Source organism: Taudactylus pleione, unplaced genomic scaffold, assembly GCF_031769625.1.
Source record: "Taudactylus pleione unplaced genomic scaffold, aTauple2 ptg000967l, whole genome shotgun sequence".
NCBI lineage: Eukaryota > Metazoa > Chordata > Amphibia > Anura > Myobatrachidae > Taudactylus > Taudactylus pleione.
Window position 1 is genome coordinate 4,405,686 of NW_028285368.1, and position 22,562 is coordinate 4,428,247.

The following is a 22,562-nucleotide window of genomic DNA, read 5'->3' on the forward strand; positions in this document are numbered from 1 at the left end:
CTGGGTTCCAAATTGGGTCCTGTTGACAACGGACGCCAGTCTTCGGGGCTGGGGAGCAGTTTCGGGTCCACACTTGTTCCAGGGCAGGTGGACGCCGACAGAAGCGGAGCTTCCAATAAATATCTTGGAACTCCGTGCGGTCTTCAATGCTCTCCTGCAGGCACAGCGGTTTCTCCAGGGTCACCCGGTGCAGGTCCAGTCGGACAATGCTACCACCGTGGCCTACATAAACAGGCAAGGAGGAACTCGCAGTCGGGCGGCTCTCGTAGAGGTCTCTCGGATCCTGGTTTGGGCGGAGCGCAATCGCGGTCTTCATCCCGGGAGTGCTAAATTGGGAGGCGGACTTTCTAAGTCGCCAGGACGTTCATCCAGGGGAATGGTCCCTGCACCCGGACGTTTTTCAACTACTGGTGGACAGGTGAGGTCTTCCAGAAATCGACCTCATGGCGTCCCGGCACAACAACAAGTTGCCGGTGTACGGGTCTCGCACAAGAGACGAAGGGGCGTCTCTGGTGGATGCTCTGTCCGTCCGGTGGACGTTCAGGTTCGCATACCTGTTCCCTCCGGTCTCCCTTCTTCCACGGGTAATCCGGAAATTCAAACAGGAAGGAGGGACGCTCCTGTTGATAGCTCCCGCGTGGCCCAGACGGCACTGGTTCTCAGACCTTCAGGGTCTGTCCGTGGACAGTCCTCTGCGGTTGCCGCTACGACCGGACCTTCTGTCTCAGGGTCCTTGTCTTCACCCGGACCTGACTCGGCTGTCTTTGGTGGCGTGGCTGTTGAGACGGCCATGCTGAGGTCCCGGGGGTTTTCCAGCTCTGTGGTGCGTACCATGTTACGAGCTCGGAAACCGTCTTCCGCGAGGATATACCATCGCGTGTGGCATACGTTCTTCCAGTGGTGTCGACCGAGAGGTTATGCACCGCGGGAGTTTCGTCTGTCTCGGATTCTCGCCTTCCTGCAAGCGGGACTAGATCATGGGCTTCGCCTTGCTTCTTTGAAGGTACAGGTTTCGGCCCTATCTGTCTGGTTTCACCGTAGGATTGCTACAATCCCGGATGTGCGCACCTTTATGCAAGGTGTTCTCCGTATTCAGCCGCCCTTTGTTCCACCTGTGGCGCCTTGGGATTTGGCTGTGGTCCTGAGGGCTCTCCAAGGACCGCCGTTTGAACCACTGGGCTCAGTGGATATTAAATGGCTAACAGCTAAGACTGTTTTCCTTCTGGCCGTTGCTTCGGCCAGACGTGTTTCTGAGTTAGGGGCTCTTTCTTGTAGACCCCCTTTCTTGGTTTTTCATGGGAACAGGGCAGTGCTCCGCACTCGGCCCGAGTTTCTTCCCAAAGTTGTTTCCCAGTTTCATGTTAACGAGGAAATAGTTGTTCCGGCCTTTAACTCACCGGGTCTTTCCGTGGGTGAGGCCTCTTTGGATGTTGTGCGGGCCTTAAGGACTTATGTTGACCGCACTTCTTCGTTTAGGAAGTCGGACGCTTTGTTGTCCTCTATGGCTTCTGTAAAAAGGGTTGGCCTGCTTCAAAGCAAACTTTGGCAGCCTGGATCCGTATGGCTATTTCTGAAGCTTATCTTCATGAAGGCCTACCGGTCCCTCCTTCTCTGAAGGCTCATTCCACTAGGTCTGTGGGTCCTTCGTGGGCAGCTCGACGTGGTGCCTCGGCAGTTCAGATCTGCAAGGCTGCTACGTGGTCTTCTATCCATACCTTCGTGAGGTATTACAGGTTTGACACCTTCGCCTTTCAGGATGCTTCCTTCGGGCGGCGGATTCTCCTTTCTGCACAGGAGCGTCCCCACCCTTAAAGGATACTGCTTTGGGACATCCCCAAGGTATCCTGTGGATACCCTATGGACCCTGAAGTAGAAAATATGAGATATGGTAAGAACTTACCCTTGTTATCTCTATTTCTACGAAGTCCATAGGGTTCCACAGGACTCCCGCCCTGTCGCACCTGTGCTGCAGATGGGCTTTGCTCTGGTCACCGGTTTTCCGTCTCCCTCTGCTGAGAATGTGATTCTTGTATGTGTCCAGATCTTTGTTCTCTCTCTTCCTTCTCCTCCTCCGGCCTATGGCTTGGTAACTAACTGAGGTGCCTTGGCCCGGGGGCGGGGTATAGGAGGGGGACCTAGTGCATCCTGGGAGGCTGAAAGCTTAACTCTTTGGTGCCCTGCGACTGACGTCACACCTATACCCAAGGTATCCTGTGGAACCCTATGGACTTCGTAGAAATAGAGATAACAAGGGTAAGTTCTTACCATATCTCATATTTTCTCTGTGTTTACAGAATGCAAAATGAAGCTTTCAAAGAAAAGAACATCTTCCCCACAGTCAAAGATAAAGAAGTTCAGTGATATTTTGAGGTTTACAGAAGCGCTGTCAGCACTAAATATTTATTAAAGAATATAAACAATAAACTAATAATATAAATAACATGGCTGGTGTATAAGATAATACTACATATACTTCTAAGAATGAATTACATATTAACAAAATATTAGTCATGAATAATCAACAAGGTATAACACAATCTATGAAACTCTTGTGGGCAGGGAATATGCGTTAAAACCTGCCTATTATCTGAATGTGGTATTCGGTGTCATCTTCTCTAGACTGTCACTAGGACTTGGTGTAACAAGGTAATCTGAATTGCATCCCCCTTCAACCTACGAGTCTTCTGCAAAAGCTCTGTTTGCTGTAAAATAATGAGTGACACTTTAAGGAACATGAAGCGTTTGAGTTTAGGCTTGTATTGGCAGGATATGCATTCACTTAAATGGACTCTTGCTCTCACTGATTCCTAACCATATTTGTATTGAACAAAACTAGTATACTGAAGACTGTAACCTCTGCTTGGATAAGCTGCTTAAGCTCGGTGCACACCTGGCCGATGGGTCTTAAGGTCCCTACACACGGAACGATGTAGGCAATGATACGATCTCGTTATCAATTTCCCTTGGAATCCTGAACACTCCCGCACAAATGATATTGTGCATACACATGGAACGATTGTACAAACGATATAGATGGGTCGTTAACGACTGCAAATTGTTAATGATATATTGTTTGGCTGGCGCAAAATGGTGGAGGGGAGTGTCCAGGAAAAGTTACGACAAATTGTTTGTTATGCAAATCATAAAAGACAGGTCGTGATCTTTCTGCATGTTCAAAAGATCAGACTCGACCAACGACCAGCAGGAGCACGTATCTGCATCGTTATTGTGCCTAGACATGGCAGATTTTAAACGAAATCGGTCGAAAATGGCAATATCATTTTAAAATATCGTACTGTGTGGAGGCACGTTTACACTTGCCAATTGTGAGACCGATGGGTCTGCGCTGACATCACAACTGGAAGGGCATTTAAATTGCCCGGCCAGTTGAGATGTTGGTAACCGGGTGGTCCCTGCGGAAATTGTACGAGCGGTCGGTGGGTCACCTGTACACACAGTCAGATGTGTCGATATATCGGCATTTACTGTGCTGCAGGACAGATGCGATATGTCTGTGAACAACTTAGGGCCTGATTCAGAGCCGCTCGTAAGCGGCCGCTCTTTCACTCTGAGCGATGTTCGCACAACTGCGCATGCGTATGGGTCGTAATGCTCATGCGCAAACCAGTCATTGCAGTCAGAAATCGTGCGCTCGCAAAACAGTGAGAGGCTACTAATTTGATTGACAGAATGTACCATTTGTGGGTGGTAACAGGGGAAGGTGCTTGAAAACGGGGGAGTGGAGATCCGAACGCAGGCGTGCCTAACGGTCAAAAGGGCGTTTAATGGGAGTGCATAATTAGTAAAGGAGCGTCATCGACCACGTCACTTGGTTGTCTTTTAGCCTGAACTGCTCGCAGTGATAGCGGTAAGAAAAACCTACCACAAGCACTGCGAGCAGTTCAAATGCCTTTCGATGTACCCGATTTAATCTAATAAATACCGGAGATGACGTGTGATGCGAACAGCAAAGGGGCGTTTTTACAAAGTAGCGAGCGCATTTTTCGTTCGCGAACAACAAATCGCAAAGCGCAAGCGCTCAATTTAAATAGCCGGCCCCGCAAATAGCGTCCGGCTGTGAATCAGGCCCTTAGTTCACAGACATATCTGTACAAACCTGCTAATACTTTACAGATATATCGCTCATTCAGTGGAATGGATGATATCTGTCAGCATGGATGCCTGCTTTGCTTGCTCAGACCAAAGGACTGAGGGCCTGATTCAGACCCGCTCGCAAGCAGGTCGATGTTGGCCCAGTGCGCATGCGCACGACGGAGGTGGCTCCGTCGTGCGCATGCGCGAGACCCGGATAGCGACGGGCAAGCCGTCGCTCCGGGTCTCGCTACAAACGGGGCGTGCTGTCGATGTTGAGTGACAGCCCGTCCCCCTTGGTGGGCGGGCCGGGGGCGCGTGGCTGCCCAGACGGAGGCGTTCCCAGGGGAACGCCTACCGTCTAGGGCCGGCCCCACTGACATCACAAGTGATGTTGGTGGGAGTGCTTTTGGCTCTGTCAGAGCCAAAAGCACTCTTGGGCTTGCGGCAACGAGACCCTAACTCAACGGTCTCGTCGCAAGCCCGATGGTTGCGATGGTCTTGACTATCGCGACCATCTTCCTGGCCGCTCGCTATAGCTGTGGGTGGTCACCCACAACTATGCGAGCGACCAGGAGGCCGCTCTAAAAAAAAGAGAAGGACAGCCCTGATTCAGAGCGAGCGCTCTGTCAGAGCGTCCGGCTCTGAATCAGGGCCTGAGTTAAATAAGTGTTCTGCAAGAAGGATCATTTATATGGGACAGTAATATTAATGCTTCAAGCTAATTGATAACCACCTGTTTGCGGACACTTAGCAAACAGGTGGTCAAAACAATCTTATTATCCATAAAAGTAATAAGTTGCTCAAAAAAGTTTCAGAATTGTTATACCTTGTCGGCTAGTCATTACTAATATTTTATGTGAATGTGTTATCAATTTTTAGAAGTACAGTATATGTAGTATCTTATACAGTGACCGTGGAATTTATTTTCATTATTCATTTATTTATTGTTTATATACTTTAATAAATATTCAGTGCTGACAGTGTTCTGTAATCTTCTTTTTACTTGTACTGTTTTGGGGTTCCAGTTTCCCCCCTTGTGTTAGATGCTGCAGTCAGCTCTATATATGAGATGTAAATCTATTGATATATTGTTACTGACCTACACAGATGTTAGAGACGGATTTTCTATTTATGTTTTGGGGTTGTTGGTCTGCATCTGACACGAGACGCCTGGAACATGTGCATGTCATCATTAAATCTGGAGATTGCCATGCCATTTTAAAATGCAATTTTGAACCCAGTGTTTGAAAGCTGCATCTCTGTTGAAGGTCATCGGTCATCCAGCAGGACAAAGACACTCCAGAAAGGAATGGTTAAAACTTCGTACAGTTCTGAAGTGGCCAGCAATGAGCGAAATATTTTTATTTTTATATTTTAATATATAGTAAACAATACTATTAAAATTATTATCACACTATTCAGATGTGATTTTTATCTCGTTAGTTCATAACATCGTCATGTTATAAATAACTCTCGGGTGTCTGTATACTAGGGACATATGTTTTATAACTTGTTGCATGCACAATATGCAAATGATAGATATATCAAGAGTATTATAAAAAGTATCACACACGCTGTTGATCTATATTACTTATATTTAATCCTAATAGTCTTTGTGCAGATATTGTTAGTCCATCAGTTGAAATATATCTAATGTTTATTCATGCACATCTACCAAAGGGGTTGTATATATATATTGATATCAATTCACATTAAATTGCTGATGTTATCCAATATGTTTACTATTGTATTGATCAGATAGTAAAGCCATAATAATGGCATATTATATGCTATGATCTATATCAAATAGACCGTTGGCATATAGCAGATGTGCAGACAATCATAAATAAACAGTTATATATCGAACGGTAATGGATTATATATAATAAACCCCTCAATTGGTATAGCGCTTAACTGGGTACAGAAATTCGCTATCAATAAACTGGGTTCACAAATCACCAATTATTGGTAGTTTGTCACAAAAATAAGATACAAATTACGGGGTTAAATTCAATGTAAAAGGGCACTACTATTAGTTCAATGGATACTAATCATATCCCTCATCTTATACATTCCCAACAATGAACTGGCATTATACGTCTTTTATATTTATTTTATGACATATACCAGATACTATTCTCATTCTATAATGCATAAATCAACTGTCAGAGATTGGGGATAATTAACATCAGTGTTAGCGTTGGTACTTTCCCTTGATAGTGGTGCAGGTATAGCTACTGCGCTAGTCATAAAAGTAATGAAGTTACTAAGTGTATTGAACACACTGTAACCATTTGTCCACATTAGTATGTACAGCATGTGCTGGAGCCCAAGCGCCTGCTCTTAGCGTCCCAACGTCTAACAGACACCCTTCATGGACATATCGATTTGTCTTTTAGTGTGACATACATAAAAACAAACAACACATAGTGCACATTAAACAGCGTGCACCGCTATTAAAGGTTATATTTTAGAATTATCAGTGCTAATGAATTGTTGTTAGTATTTGTAGGGATATTATAAAATTCAGTTTGTTCTGTGAGTGCCCCGATATAGGAATACTTTCTCTTTTTTTTTGCATACTTTCACATAAGGCTGTGTTATCAATTATTACGCCTATAGAGTCAGTAATTTTTGTCAATGATTTTTTATTTTCTGATTTAAAAGGATATACAGTATTGGTGTTCATTTTAGGGCCCTGCACCTGTCACAACCCGTGCAGTTTATTTTTCCTGCCTGGAGTGTCGCTCTCTGGTGCTTCTAGCACACTCTGGTCTATGTGTCAGCAGTTTCTTGCATCAGCTGAATGTGATAGAAGCACCAGAGCGGAGAAAATAAAAAATCTACAGTATTAAGGGCCTGATTCAGAGCCAGATACTCTTGAAGAACGCTCGCTCTGAAACAGGGTGGGTTTTTTTTGTTGTTGCTGCGGCCCACTGGCCGCTCGCTAAGCTGTGGGTGACCACCCACAGCTTTTGCGAGCGGCCAGGTGATGGTCGAGAGCAGGAAGCTCTCCACTGACATCACTTGTGCCTCCCACAAACGGCAGGCGTTCCTTCGGGAACACCTCCGTTTCTGCAGCCACCCTCCCTGCCCGCCTCCAAAACGGGATGAGCTGTCAATCAAAATCGACAGCCGCCCCCTTTTGGTGCCAGACCTGTAGCGACGGAGCGCCTGTCGCTGGCCGGGTCTCGCGCACGCCGGAGCCAGCTCCGGCATGCGCAATGAGGGACCATCGACCAGCTTGCGAGCGCTTTGCGCTCGCGAGCGGGTCTTAATCAGGAGGCATCTATTAACATAAGTCGCATCCTGCAGCATTAGCATATTTGCACACAGCAGCTGCATCTAAAGACCTAGCTCCTGTGTTCACTGCTGCCAATTCTGAATTGCCCCCACAGCTGTTAATTGCAACGTGTGTTTACAGAAAATAGTGTTATTTAAAAAGTACCAAAGGGTGCCAATATTTTTGGCTCTTAACTATAGGGCTCGATTCAATTGAATGCAAATTAAATAGCGCCGAGAGGGGGCTCCCGGAGCTATTCAATTCAGTGCGCTGTTAGGTTGGAGAATGCCTGGCGCGATGCTGTTTCCGCCACGCTAAGGGCAGAACCAGCATTGCGTCTGGACTTTTGTGGGATTTCTGCTTGCACACCTGGAAGGCGCTATTTAATTAGTGTTCAATTAAATCGAGTCCTATATGTGTGTGTAAACTTAATCTTACATTGTAGCTCTACCTTAATAAGAATCTGTGAAGAAATTAAATTTGTTATCCTGCGGGCTACTATCAGAACCTTACTGTTACCTAAAGCCAGATCACATTACTCTCACTACCTTGGGATACTGAATAAGTACATTTCTCTTCAAAAGAGGTAGGAAGTATGGCTGGGTTGTTTCACTGACTGTAAGTTACAGCTAAGTAAGCGTTATTTAGTTAACAATTTCAGGTACAGGGGTTTGGATACATACACTCTAATTTGCTACATAGATGCAGTTTGTTCATTTTAGATGCTAAAAACTGTTGAACAAAGACCCCTCAGAATAAAACAATTATGACATTAGCCAAAGAGTCCAAACTGACTATTCTGTGTTTTGATGTATGAAACATACAGATTTGCTTGCTAATAAATATTTCATACACATTTTTTGTAGTTGGTGTAAAGTGCAGCAAGGGAAGACTTGTGATATGCAATGTACTGGATCACTTCATAGAGAATTGACTATAAATCCTAACTTTGCATGAAATTATTTTCATTTTCATTTTGTCACCCCCTTGATAATCACATCATAACTTGATATTTTTCTTTAGGAATATCTGCTGTGAAGGCTCCTCCAAGGGTTGTAGATTCGGGTGGAGGGTTTTTTATAGAAGAGGAAGAAACAGAAGAGAAGATTGTGGAAAATGTTGTACATCAACCAGGTAAACTTTCATGGACTGTTCCAATTTCTGTCAGGTAGCTTAATTAAATCTAGTGCTGCTCAGTTCACCCTGCTCTCTTCTTCCTCCATTGTGTTGTCCGTAGTGAACGTGGTGCTTGTCAGAAGCGGCAGGAATGAGAAGAGTAAAGCATTGGTTGGCACAGTCATCTATGTAAATTCCTGACTCCCACATATTGTGCTTGGTAAATTCCATGCATGTATTCTGGAGCTGATTTAACAATATTTACGTTCACTAGTAATTTGTTCTTTATTATAACAACATTTTTAACACATCTTCACCAAAAATGTCTGGAAAGTCTCCAAGTGTAATGTGTTTGTAAGCTTAAAATGTCTAGTTCCATAACTATAAATTGGCACAGAAGAATGCTGAAACAGAATCACCCTATAACACATTTGTCAACCTTAAGCTGGCCACACATCTAAAGATTATCTGTCCAATCAGCCAACTAGTTGATTGGTTGGAATGAAAATCTGGTAAGGAATACAATCAGCAATTTGCTCCCAAACGCTGGAAAATGGACCGAAACTGTTGTTTGAACAAATAGTTTAGATCAAACATTTAACAAACATGTCTGAATGACCATTTTCATCTGTTTTCTGGCATTTAGGAGCAGGTTGCTGATCATCAGTTACTCCCATACGTTACCAGATTTTCATTCCAACCAATCAACAAGTTGGCTGGTTGGATGTAAGTTGGTCTAGTGTGTGTCCAGCTTTAGTCTGTGGTAAATAGATACACTATATGGACAAAAGTATTTGGCCACACCTGTTAATTATTGAATTGAGGTGTTTCAATCAGACCCGTTGCCACAGGTGTATAAAATCAAGCACCTAGCCATGCAGTCTCCATTTGCACTGGGTTTCCATGGCCGAGCAGCTTCATGCAAGCCTCACATCACAAAGTCCAATGCCAAGCGTCAAATGGAGTGGTGTAAAGCACACCAACACTGGACTGTGGAGCAGTGGAAACATGTTCTGTGGAGTGATGAATCACGCTTCTCTGTTTGGCAGTCAGATGGGCGAGTCTGGCGGATGCCGGGAGAACGTTACCTGCCTGACTACATTATGCCAACTGTGAAGTTTGGTGGAGAAGGGATGGGGCTGTTTTTCAGGGTTTGGGCTAGGCCCCCTATCTCCAGTGAAGGGCACTTAATTATTCAGCATACCAAGACATTTTGGACAATACTATGCTTCCAACTTTGTGGCCACAGTTTGAGGAAGGCCCTTTTCTATTCCAACATGACTATGCGCTAGTGCAGTGGTTCTCAAACTCTATCCTCAGGGCCCCACACAGGTCACGTTTTCCAGGTCACCCAGCAGGTGCACAGGTGTATTCATTACTCACTGACACATTTTAAAAGATCCACAGGTGGTTATAATTATTTAACTTTTGATTCTGGGAAGAGACCTGTAAAACATGCACTATGTGGGATCCTGAGAACCAAGTTTGAGAATCTGTGCCCTAGTGCACAAACAAAAGAAAAAGAGGAGAAGACGGCTCTTTTTCTGGGGCACTCTTATAATTCAACAATATAAATTAAAATGTAACTAATATAAATGACCTTAAAATAAAGTTCCTCAAAGGTAACTAAACGGATAGGTCCTATTATTAATAGGACTCCTATCAATCACACAAACATATGACAATGACACACACAAAACACATATAAAGAAGGTGCGGCAAAAATCTATTCAAATATAGATTCGGAGTTTATGAAAGATACATTGCCACATTTATGTGAGAAAGATTTAATAGTATCTGTGACTATATACATGCATATATCTAAAATCTCCAATTGTTAACTGAATACAGTGTGATAACAGTGATCTAACAACTGTGTTAGCCTCCAAAATGTATATCATAAAATGCATATATATGAATAAACATCATAGGTGGAGTAATGAGTAAGTCACACTTTAAGTACCTATTTGTATACCAGTAATGGTGTATTACATTGGTTTCAGATTGCACGTAGTTGCAAATATAGCCGTTATCCAAAATGTGGTGACACCTATACCTAATTGGTAAATACTATTACAAAAAATAACTTACATAGAACACATATGCATGTGTAAACAAACAAATTGGTGAAAATCTTAATTCATAATAGATTGAGAACAGAAGGTTCTCATGCAGGGTATACCTCCTTATGCATATAAATGAGTTTTAGTACATATGGCCTTATACAAACATATACCTTCAATATGTAGTCTTATAGATACAGAATTAGTAGAAATGCTATATCAGCTACACAGAAATATCAGGATAATATAGAAAACAGATATATGCATAAACATCGATGGTAGAATGCTTCACTAATTATAGACAGCACATATATGTGCCATAGTAATATCAGTATCATGCACTGTGATATACAAACACCCTAAATGTGGCACTAAATAGTGCCAAGAAAGATATAACAGATAGTTTATATAGTGCAGTACTATTTACATTGAAAAAACTGAATAAGGTTTTCCTGGTCTAATAATCATCACTCATTCAGGATCAGAATGCCTTGTATTACATCATTCAGCCTGAAAATGACACATAGAGCCTGATTCAGAGCCGCTTGTAAGCGGGCGCTCGTTCGTTCCGAGCGATGTTCGCACATCTGCGCATGCGTACGGTTTGTAATACGCATGCGCGAACCAGTCAGTGCGGCCGAAAATCGTTAGTTTGCTAAATAGCGAATGCCTGCTATTTTGAGTGACAGGCTAAGGCATATGTGGGTGGTAACAGGGGAAGGTGCTTGAAAACGGGGAGTGGAATTCAGAACGCAGGCGTACTTAAAGGTCAAAACGGGCGTTTTAAGGGTGTGCATAATTAATACAGCAGCGTCATCGACCACGTCACCTGGTTGTATTATAGTCAGAACTGCTCGCAATATAGTGGTAGGAAAAACCAACCACAAGAATAGCGAGCAGTTCATACGCTGTTCGATGTACTCGATTAATCAAAAAAATAGCGGACATGACGTATGGTGCGAGCGGCAAGGGGGCGTATTTTTCAAAATTTCGACCGCAAGTTTTGCTCGCTCGTTCAGACATATAGGCGTGAACAGACCGCAAGGAGCGAACGGTTCATTTGAATAGCCACCCCTTTTTTTTGAACGAACGACCGCAAATAGCGAGCGGCTCTGAATGAGGTCCTTAGTCTGTGAGTGCCTGTGAGATCCCACACGGGGAGGATACATATTACCCTTAGTAGACCAGTAAGGAGGGAGTGGAGAACGGCGTGTGCACCCGCCGTTGTCTGTCCGTCTATCACCACTGCGATGCCATGGAAATCGGGACGCGCGTTTCGCCTGTAGGACTTGGTCACCCGCTCAAGATAGAAAGCCTCCGCTCTCTATTTAAATGCTGACTTCCGGGCATTGCTCCCGGTCTCTGAATAGTGAAAGGGGATTGCCTATTGGTCACCCAGGACACGTGTGTGTATCCGATATTATCCAAAGGCCTATTGGTTAACTGAGTCACATGATGTAAACAATAGTAAACGAGGGAGAAATAATACAAGCCGTCGTTAGGACAGATGTATAGCAGCGCTGAGTGAGCGTATTATGACCGCTCACTGAGTGCAGTGTATTAGTCTTAAATAGAAATATCCTGTCTTATTCTGCCCAGACCTCTCAGGAACATGAGGTAATGAGTAGTAACAGGGGACACAATGGAGGAACATACAAAGGAAACATACAGATTTAATTTTACTTGTGGTTCACCATCATAGTGTGAACCATATCTGTACATTTGGCATTAATATGTGAATAACCTGGTGTATGCATGTACATCTGCCTATATACTAATAAGTATATAGTGATAGAACTTTCACATAATTATAGCAAGTATAATAAAAGAAAAAGGAGATAAGTAGATTAAAATGAAAATCCCCACATCTCGCCTGGGATTGCAGCTGCCTCATGCCAACGTGAATAACATAGGATGGCATGTGAGCGTGCCACCCTAGGACACTTCTCTGAAAGTCTGTAATGAGAGTGTTCAGGATATAAATCAAGAAAAGGAATATGAGATAAATCATCACAGGGGCGGAAACCCGTGCTACTGCTGATCATGTATCGATAGATATTGATGAAGAGTGAGCATACAGGCCATGCATGTGATGATTCGTAAATATGAAAAAGGGGGCGTGCTGTCAATCAACATCGACAGCACGCCCCCTTTGGTGCGAGACCTGTAGCGACAGCTTGGCTGTCGCAGTCCGGGTCTCGCGCATGCGCACGACGGAGCTCCCTCCGTCATGCGCAGTGGGGGAACATCGACCCATTTGCGAGCGTCCTTTGCTCGCGAACGGGTCTGAATGACCCCCTATGTCCTCATATGAACCAAGATAGAGAAAATCCCAAAGAGGGAGTGAGTGCTGACATCCCTATTAGAGAAACAAAATCAGATATAGGAATAGTGAATGAGCTAATAATAAATCGTGATACCATAATAAAGAGTGTTTAAAAGCATCTACACATAGATTTTCATGTATAGAATAACATGTATGAATAATAAGATTCAAAGAGATATAAAATCTCTCATGGATATGTGAAGTGCCATATGCTGGAATATGTCTTCATATGAATACATTATAGTTGATGTATTCATTGAGTCCATCTGGTGTAAGTGATCCAAGTCTAAAGGTCCAGGCACTTTCTTTCTTCAATAGTTCTTGGGTTAGGTCACCCCCACGTATGCCTAAGTTATTTTTTTCCAGGCCAAAGATCTTAAATTCTTTATTCGATCCTTGGTGATATTTAAGGAAATGTCTGGCAACTGAGGTCAGTTTCTTATGTTTTTGTAGATCTGTAGAGGCGTTTCTTATTGAACCAATATGTTCCAATATCCGGTGTTTAAAGGCACGAGATGTCATTCCAACATATTTCATGTTGCAGCTGCACGAAATGCAGTAGATTAATCCTACTGCATTGCAATTCATAAAATTCCTAATTGGGATACTCTGACCAAATTTATCTTCCACTTTGTTTGTTTTGCGGATGAATTGACATGCCTTACAGGTGCCACATGGAAAAGTACCTGTAAGTTTGCTCTCCCTTGGTGGGTTCTTAATGAAGTGGCTCTTTACCAGTTCGTCCCTAAGGTTTCTTGAATGTCTCCAACTCATGGAGACTTTGTTTTCCAGAATGTTTGATAGATCTTTGTCCAAGTGGAGTGTGCCAATGTTTTTGCACAATGTACTGAATCTCCCTCCACTCATGACAAAAGTCACCCACAAAGCGTAATTTTCCCTTGTTCTCTTTGTTGTCTTTTCTTGGAAAGATAAGTGACTCTCTAGGAGCATATACTGTAAGTTTTTTTGCCCTTTTAATGGACCGTTTGCTGTATCCTCTTTCAAGGAGTCTATCAGCGAGTTCACAGCTTTTCTCTTCAAATATTGTTTTATCTGAGCAGTTGCTTCTCAATCTGAGAAATTCCCCTTTGGGCAAGTTTTCTATAGTTGGTGGAAAATGTGAGCTTGTCTGATGTAGGAGGTTATTGGTTGCCATGTCCTTCCAGAATAGCTCAGTTTGAATTGAGCCTGTGGGATCTTTATATATTGTAAGATCCAGGAACGGTACCGATTTATGACTGACGTAATGTGTTAGTTTCAGATTTATTGAGTTATTATTTAATTTGTTGATAAATGTCATCAAAAGTTCTTCATCCCCTTCCCAAATCAAAACAATGTTGTCTATATATCTCCACCATGCAGAGATATATTTGGTGAGATTCTCATTGTCCACATGGAAAACTATTTCCCTCTCCCACCACCCTAAAAAGAGGTTCGCGTATGTGGGGGCACAGGCCACCCCCATAGCTGTACCTCTTATCTGTAGGTAATGGTGGTCTCCAAAAGTGAAATTATTTTTGGTCAGAACAAATTCAAGAAGTTCCAAAATGAATTGGTGGAAGTCATTAAATACTTCCATCATGAGGAAGTATTTGACTGCATGGAGACCCAGATGGTGTTTGATACTCGTATAGAGAGATTCAACGTCAAGAGTTACCAGTATCTGTCGTTCTTCTAATTTGATATCATGTAGCTTGTGTAGTGCATCCGCTGTATCTTGGATGTATGAATGCAGGCTCAGAACATGATGGTGTAAGAGAAGATCTACAAACCTTCCCACCTTCTCTGAAATTCCTCCAATGCCTGAGACAATGGGTCTTCCTGGTGGTTCCCTTAGGTTTTTATGTACCTTCGGTAATAGATAGAAGGTGGGTGTTTTAGGGTGTGGTGTTATAAGGTAATCATGTTCCTGTTTGAGAATTGTCCCATCAGATAAGGCCTTCTTCAGTATCAAATTCAGAATAATATTCGAGTTATCCGTGGGAATGAACATGATTTTTTTTGTAGCATTTATCATCTCCTAATTGTTGCATAGCTTCTTTAACATACATGTCCGACGGCCAGATCACAATATTACCCCCCTTATCCGAGGGCTTTATTATTACATCTTGCCATTTTTTCATTGTCCTCAGGGTTTGTATTTCCTTCTGGGTCAAGTTACTATGTCTAAGCTTATTCCTCCTTTTGCATTGCATAGTAGGTATACTCTCCTCTTCTAAATCCTCCAGAATTTTTAGTGCTAAAAGTTCATCTTCTTCTAGATGAAGTGAGGGTGATCCTGTTGATAATATGGTATCCTCCATCTCATCCAAATTCTTTTCTTTATTACAGAAAAACTTTTTCAGAAGCAGTTTGCGCCCAAAGAGTTTAAGGGCTTTTTCCCACAAGAATCTATTAAAGGTTTTAGTGGGTGAGAAGGTGAGTCCTTTCTCAAGGATTTTAGTTTCAGTCTCGGTTAGGGTCCTCTCCGAGAGATTGATAATTCTAAGGCTCTGATTATTGGTATTTAATTGCCTTTCCATGTCCTCGTGATGTATCTCGTGTTAATAGAGGGTCCCAGCCTACCTCTGTGGCATTTCTTCCTCCCCCTCCTCGTCTTCCTCTTGGATGTTGTCTGCTTCTGTTGCCTCTCCCAACCCCTAAAAAAGGAAGGGATGAGTTCTCGTTGTAATTGTCACCTCTATAGGTAGATGTATTGGGTCTAGTGTCCTCTAAGAAATCTTCTCTTCCTGAGGATTCTGCTTCAGACGATGAATACTGATCTTGTTGTCTATAAGTATGTTTTTTATTCTCAGGCTTATTCCATTTGAAGATGTTCCCAGACTGAAAATCTCTCTTATCCTTATTAAATTCTCCTCTTTTTCTTTTGTTCAAAATATTATTGGCTCTGGGGAGCACCACCAATTGAGTGATTACAGATGAGATATGACATCCTGGATTATTCCTTACATTTTGGTCTAACCATACCTATATATAATAATTCTGTGTGGAGTAAAACCCCTTTTCTTTATCAAACCCTAGTGCACAAAGCAAGGACTAGAAAGACATGGTAGGATGAGTTTGGGGTGGAAGAACTTGACTGGCCCACACAGCACCTTTGAGATGAACTGGAACGGAGATTGCAAGCTAGGCCTTCTCGTTCAACATCGGTGCCTGACCTCATAAATGCGCTACAGAATGAATGGGCAAAAATTCCTACAGAAAAACTCCAAAATCTTGTGGAAAGCCTACAAAAGGGGGACCAACTCCATATTAAAGTATATGTATTTGAATACAATGTCATTACAGTCCCTGTTTGTGTAATGGTCAGGTGTCCGAATACTTTTGTCCATATAGATGTATATAGGAATGGCGAAGGACAGATACCATGGGCGTAACTACCACAGGTGCAAGGGTGCAGCTGCTATGGGGCCCAGCGCTAAGTTGGGGCCAATCTTCCTTGTCAGTGTTACATGTGTTATATACATTTTTCACTATTGGGTGGTACAGTACGTAAGGGCCCTTACAAACTTTTGCTATTGGGCCTTTAAATACGCCCCTAACAGATATGGAAGTAAATATTATGTTTTTTCCTTCATCCACTAGGGGACACTGGAGAGCATAGACAGTGTGGTGTAAACGGTGCTGAGAGGGAGCTTGGCACTTTAAATGTTAAGTAGTGTGACTAGCTCCTCCCCCTCTATACCCCCTCCAAGCCTCAGTCTTAGTTCGTGCCCGAGGGGAGCAAGATGTGTTTTACACTCCTCCTCAGGGTTAGGTAATTAGTTAGTAGCACTTTTGTGCTGAAGACATGAATACATTGAGGACAGACAGGCAGCAGCTGCACTGCCTGTCTGCAATGGTGGAGCTGCCGGGGGACCCGCTCGCAAGTGCACGCACTTTGCCTGGGGTCCCCGACTGCTGAGACCACATTCTCCATAATAGGGGGTTCTACATGCCGTTGCTTGCAGCAAGCATACCGGCCCCCATCAGTAACTACCGCCGCTGGCAGCACCGCAGCTCCTGTAAGTATTCCCTGGCTTCCCGAGTAGGCCAGGTTACTATTATTATTATTTAAACAGGTGGTATAGCAGCAGGCTGCTCCGATATAAAACAGCAGTAAGACTGCAGAAGCGGTGACTCATCATGTCACAGTGATCTCGGTGAGTGACAAAATATGTGGGTCCCAGGGACCCTCCACTTAAAAAAAAAAAATGGGGTCCTTTGTGACCGTTTCTGGGTCCCATCATAATTTATGCTTTAGAGCTCCCCATATAACTGTCAGACCTCCGCTAACCCCTTACAAATGATGCCACACAGCCATGTCCGGCCTTTACACATTATGCTGCACATTAATGCCCTTTAGTCCCCCTATGCATTGGCCCCAGTAGTAGTCCCCCCCCTATGCATTGCCCCCAGTAGTTGACCCCCTGTGCATTGCCATTAGTAGTAATCCCCCCCCATGCATTACCTCTAGTAGTCCCCCTATGCATTGCCCCCAGTAGTCCGCCTATGCAGTGCCCCCAGTAGTAATCCCCCCTATGCCTTGCTCCCAGTATTGGCCCACCTATTTGCCCTTTAGTGACCTGGCCCTAATGCCCAGGTCACTCTCACCTATTTGTGGGGCAGATACCTTCAATTAGGCCTAATGCCCCTTTTGTAGCCCGGGCCTTGTGCCACCTATATACCCACAGGCCTATTGCATGAATTTCTGCTACGGGCCTAGTGCCTGACAACCCTGGTGGTCTAGGGAGGGGTTAAATAACGGTGGCCCAAAGCCGCATACCCGTATGGTGGAAGAGGCGGGGCGGAGTTTAGTTAGCTTTTTTTCTTCCCACCCCCGCAGTCCTCTCCGGTCCTCAGCTTCATTCTTCTGCCACTGGCCAGCGGCGCCGCCTCTTCTTCCTTCTTGATCACGCCGTCTTCTGGCCTCTTGCGCGGCCGCAGGAACTGTTGCCGCGACGCTCTTCCCTTTCAGGAGGTCTTCACTCCTCCCCTCCGCCGCTGGTACTGAAGTTTCCTGCTCAGCGGCGTCTAATTCAAGATGCCGCGAGTGGGCGGGGCTTATATGCGGTGAGCCGCGATTGGCTCATCGCGACTGCCCCCTATTGGCTGCTGGACCGCGAGCCGTGTTTGGCTCGCAGCCAGTGCCAAACAACCGCCGCCACTACTTGGCTTCCGGGCATCGAGCTCCGCTTAGCTTGCGCCCGGAGCCAAGCTTCTCCCGCCGCCACTTTACCTCCGACGCTGGTATAAGGGACCAGGCGGTCCCTTCACCAGGAACCCGCCGCGGTGGCTTACACGGCGCTGGTAACAAACACACTGTCCCAGCGCCGGGCACGGATGCTGTGCCGATGCTGGGATCAGACACTTGATCCCAGCACTGCTTTCCACAGCAGCAGCCAATGAGAGTCTGACTATCAATGGCTGCTCTAACAGACAGCGTTGTGTCTTTCTCAGGTGGACGCGCTGTACTGCAGCCAGCTGTCAGAGATTGGCCACAGCACAGCGCGTCCCCGGGGACCCGGCTACTTTATAAAAGTGAGTCCCCAGTGCTCAATATCGGGTAAAATCCGCGCTATAGCGCGTATTTGCGACCACTAATGTCAGGAGAGCATGTAACAGAGCACACAGATTTAGGGGTCTAGTTACTAAGCAGTTAGGAGACAGAGTGAAAAGTGATAAGAAAGTGATAAGGTGCCAGCCAATAAGCTCCCAACTGTCATCTCACAGGCTGTGTTTGAAAAATGACAGTTGGGAGCTGATTGGCTGGCACCTTATCACTTTTCACTCTTCACTTTTCACTTCTCCTAACACTGCTTAGTAAATAAACCCCTTAATGTAAGAGCGGTGGGTAGCAGTAACCTCGCTGCAGACCTGTTAGTGCTGCTTGTTATCCAGACTCATTATGGTATGTCTTATAGAATAAAGCATTGCCACTTACTTAGTGGCATCTCTGACCATGTTTATAACGCACTTACAGTACAGTTCAAGCGCCATAGCGGGGGGCGGAGCTTAGCTCCGGATCCCTGTTTCTTCCTCCCAGCGGCCACAGCTCTTCCCTGGAAGTGTGCTGGTGGCCATTACACGGATGGATTCTGCCTAATGTATAATATAAGACGCTGCTGCAGTGAAATAGCCAAAACGAAACTGTAAGTACACAGTGTGGTTTAGGCTGGTCAGGAGAGCATGTAAGTATATGTGATTACTTCATTTTATGCCTAGTGTTTTCTGGCACTGCTAGGAGCGCTATTAGGGCAAGTGTTGCTTTCTCTGTATACCAGTTCCTTCTGTTGACCTTTTTCATTACACTTTACTGTTGTATGTGTGGGGTCTGTATATATCATATGTACCTGCAAATATGGTGCAGATTAGTTATACAGGGGCAATCATTTAATTCCCTATGGTTTAACGTAGATGTTGTGGTGGTTGGCATTGCTGCGTCGCAGTGCTGGGGTTCAACAACCCACTGCGGCTCCGGCTGTGTGGCGTTTTTGTGTACTTCCTGAATAAAATTGCATCCTAAACAATAAACTCATATGGCTGACGGGATGAGAAATAAGCTGCCGTTAAGGAGCTTATTCCGTCAGCATAAGATACAGTGATGTTTACCACATAGCCTACTGGTGATTTCGATGTGTAGAACGCTGTGGCTTCCGCACATGTGGGCCTTGGAATCTCAAAACCATGTTTTTTCTTCCCATTCCTCTGATCAAGATACTGGGGTGCAGTTATAATTATAGAGAGAGAGAGAGAGAGAGAGAACTGACTGACTGACTGACTGACGTACGTCCAAATCCCAGTATGGGTTTCTGAGAATATTTTACGGAATAGATTTATCTTCTGCAATCCGCCTGGTATTGCAGATACAGGAGGAGGACTAGTCCTGCTCCACAGTTGTTCTTTCTAAAGAAATAAAAGACTACTGTAGCTGTTGCATTTCCAATTTCAATAGAGCTGGATTATGTTCAGTTGTCATCTTGGGAACATCAGGATAAACAAATTTCAGATCTCCCGACGATTATTATATTTCTCTCTTTTTCATGCGTAACAATATCTTGAAAAACGCCCACTACAGTACATCCATCGGTTAAGCGGCTATTTAAGAACTCAACGCTTCCGGTTCCTGAGGTTATGTCTTTTAAAGACATCGGACAGGACTTTGAAGTACACTCTCAAGTCCATTGGTAAAGCTGCTGGTGTGATACTGCGTCCTGTCATTGAAATCTACATGAAGGAAAGTGCAGAATTGAGGTAAGCTGTAAAAACTCTTCCATTCGCGATAGTGTTTTTCTTGCACTGTATCTAGATATGGATTTCTCAAATTAATAAGGGTACATCCTCCTATATTCAGTCTGTGGCTCCTTCTCCTGGAAGTTCTTATCAGGACCCTTGTTTAGATCCTTTAGTGCTCCAGGTTGCTCACGGGACCATCAACTTCCTGTGGTTCCGGAGGTCGGGGTAGAGTTGCAACAATTTCTACTCAACATGTGGTTTAGTCCACTACTAAGCCTCTTGCATGATGGGCTTTCCTCTCACCTGGAGTATCGGTTTACAGCAAACTATACACTAGCTTCTATCCATGTGAATGGTGGTCCAGGTTCCCAGACAGCAAACCGGACAAAGTTTTTTTTTTTTTATTCCAGTCTTTTCGTGATTCCGAAGCTTTATGGTTCGATTAGACATACTCTGAACTTGTAGAATCTCACTATATTCCTAAGAAAGTCCCTTCAGTTGGCAATTGCGGGACTAGAATGCCGCGAATCACAATATCTCTATATATCAAGGACACATCCATAGATGGCCGCCTCACCAGTCATTTCGGAGATTCGTACTTCAGAGCTCTCATTCCCTGCCTTAGGGCTTACTCTTCGGCTCATCATCAGTCACCAGGTTATTCACCTCATGGCTGTGATGACGACTTTCCTTCAGAAACAGGGGATCACTATTATCCCTTACCTAGACGAACTTCTGCTGAAGGTCCATTCCAGGGACCAATTACTGCAGAACTTCACAGTAACTCACAGCAGTCTCATCGTTATAGGTGGATTCTGACTTTTCCCACGTCTCATCTGCAACCGACGCTACATGGACACGTTATGTCAGAAAGTGTTTCTTCATCAGAAAAAAGCAACTTCCATTCTGGAGATGGTGAGGAAGGTCTTTCAACATCGTCTGGTATTGATGCATGTTTGCATCTGACTCCTGAGGAAGAGGGTCAAGGCATTAAAGACCTTTTTCCTTACGGTTGATTTCTCTATAGGATTTTTTCAGCTAGTCCTTCTCTCTCAGGGAACAGAATCCCATCTTATCCACCAACGGATAAAGTTAAATCCCAGAACTCTGTTACTCCTTCTTTGGTGGTTGAACTCGAGACTCCTACTGGAGGGAAAAAGATTCGGAGTGTGGGATGGATCTCACGCCTGTGGATGTGAAGCGGTGATTTAGGAACAGCACTTCCAAGGCTGCTGGATATCACAGGAAGCGAGTCTGGTGATAAACATGTTAGAATTGCGGACCGTTTTCTACGCTATTCAGACAACAGTTCACCTGTTGCAGAGCTGAGCAGTCTGGGTTCAAGCAGATAATGCCACGACAGTGGCGTATGTTAATCACGGTGGCTCCAGACATCCAGCAATTTTAAAAGAAGTAAGCCGGATCCTAGTCTGGGTGGAAAGGTTTGCCATTACAATCTCAGTAATCTTCATTCCAGAGGTAGCAAATTGAGAAGCAGGTTACCTCAGCCGGTAGAACAGGGGAATGGACACTACACCCACAGGTTGTTCACCAATGGTGGGGTCTTCCTCAGGTCGACCTCATGACATTCAGACAAAATCATCAACTGACTTTCGAATACTCTAGGACGGAAGACCTGGAGACAGTGGCAGTGGACGCATTGTCAATACCGTGGCAATTCAAATTTGTCTATCTGTTTCCTCCATTTCCTCTTCTCCCTCGGATTTTGCAACACGTCTAAAAGGGAGAAGACCAAGGTTCTATTGGTATTTCCGGATTGACTTTGCAGACCTTGGTATGTCATCCTTCAAGTTCTCCTGATCGAAGATCAGGGGCCTCTACCTCTGAAAGTAGATCTCTTACTACAGCAGGGGTTCCCAACCACGGTCCTCAAGGCACACTAACAGTCCAGGTTTTAAGGATAGCCATAGTTGAGCACAGGTGACTTAATTAGTACCTTAGTTATTTTGATTTAACCATCTGTGCTTATGCATGGATATCACTAAAACCAGGACTGTTAGTGTGCCTTGAGGACCGAGGTTAGGAATCGCTGTACTACAGAGTCCTTTAGTCTATCCAGACTTCTAGCAGCTACGTTTCATAGCGTGGCTCTTCAAAGGGCCATTTTCAGATGTAAAGGGATCCCGTCCACGATAATCCCTACTATGCTTAGAGCTAGGAAGGAAGGTATTTCCAAACATTACCACCGTAATTGGAAGAATTAAATTTCATAGTGTAACTGTATAGGGGTTCCTCCTACAGAATTCTACCTAACCAGATTTCTGCTTTTTCTGCAAGCAGGTTTCTCAGCCGGTCTGCGGATGAGGTTCGCTGAAGGTTCAAATTTCAACTCGACTGTCTTTCTTCCAGAAGAGTGGGTCTTGAATACAGCAGGTACAGATTTTCTACAAAGGATGATTCGGTTACGAACACCCTTTATTCTTCCTACGGCTACTTGGGATTT

At 44.3% G+C, this 22,562-nt stretch overlaps 1 protein-coding gene across 1 annotated transcript in view; it reads left to right on the forward strand.

The window, feature by feature from the left end:
* XPA (XPA, DNA damage recognition and repair factor) overlaps window positions 1-22,562 on the forward strand; it is a 32,754-nt gene that overhangs the window by 4,789 nt on the left and 5,403 nt on the right. Inside the window, exon 2 of the mRNA XM_088460058.1 lies at window positions 8,402-8,512. Within this exon, the coding sequence (XP_088316184.1) occupies window positions 8,402-8,512 (111 nt within the window). The remainder of the gene's footprint in view (window positions 1-8,401; window positions 8,513-22,562) is intronic.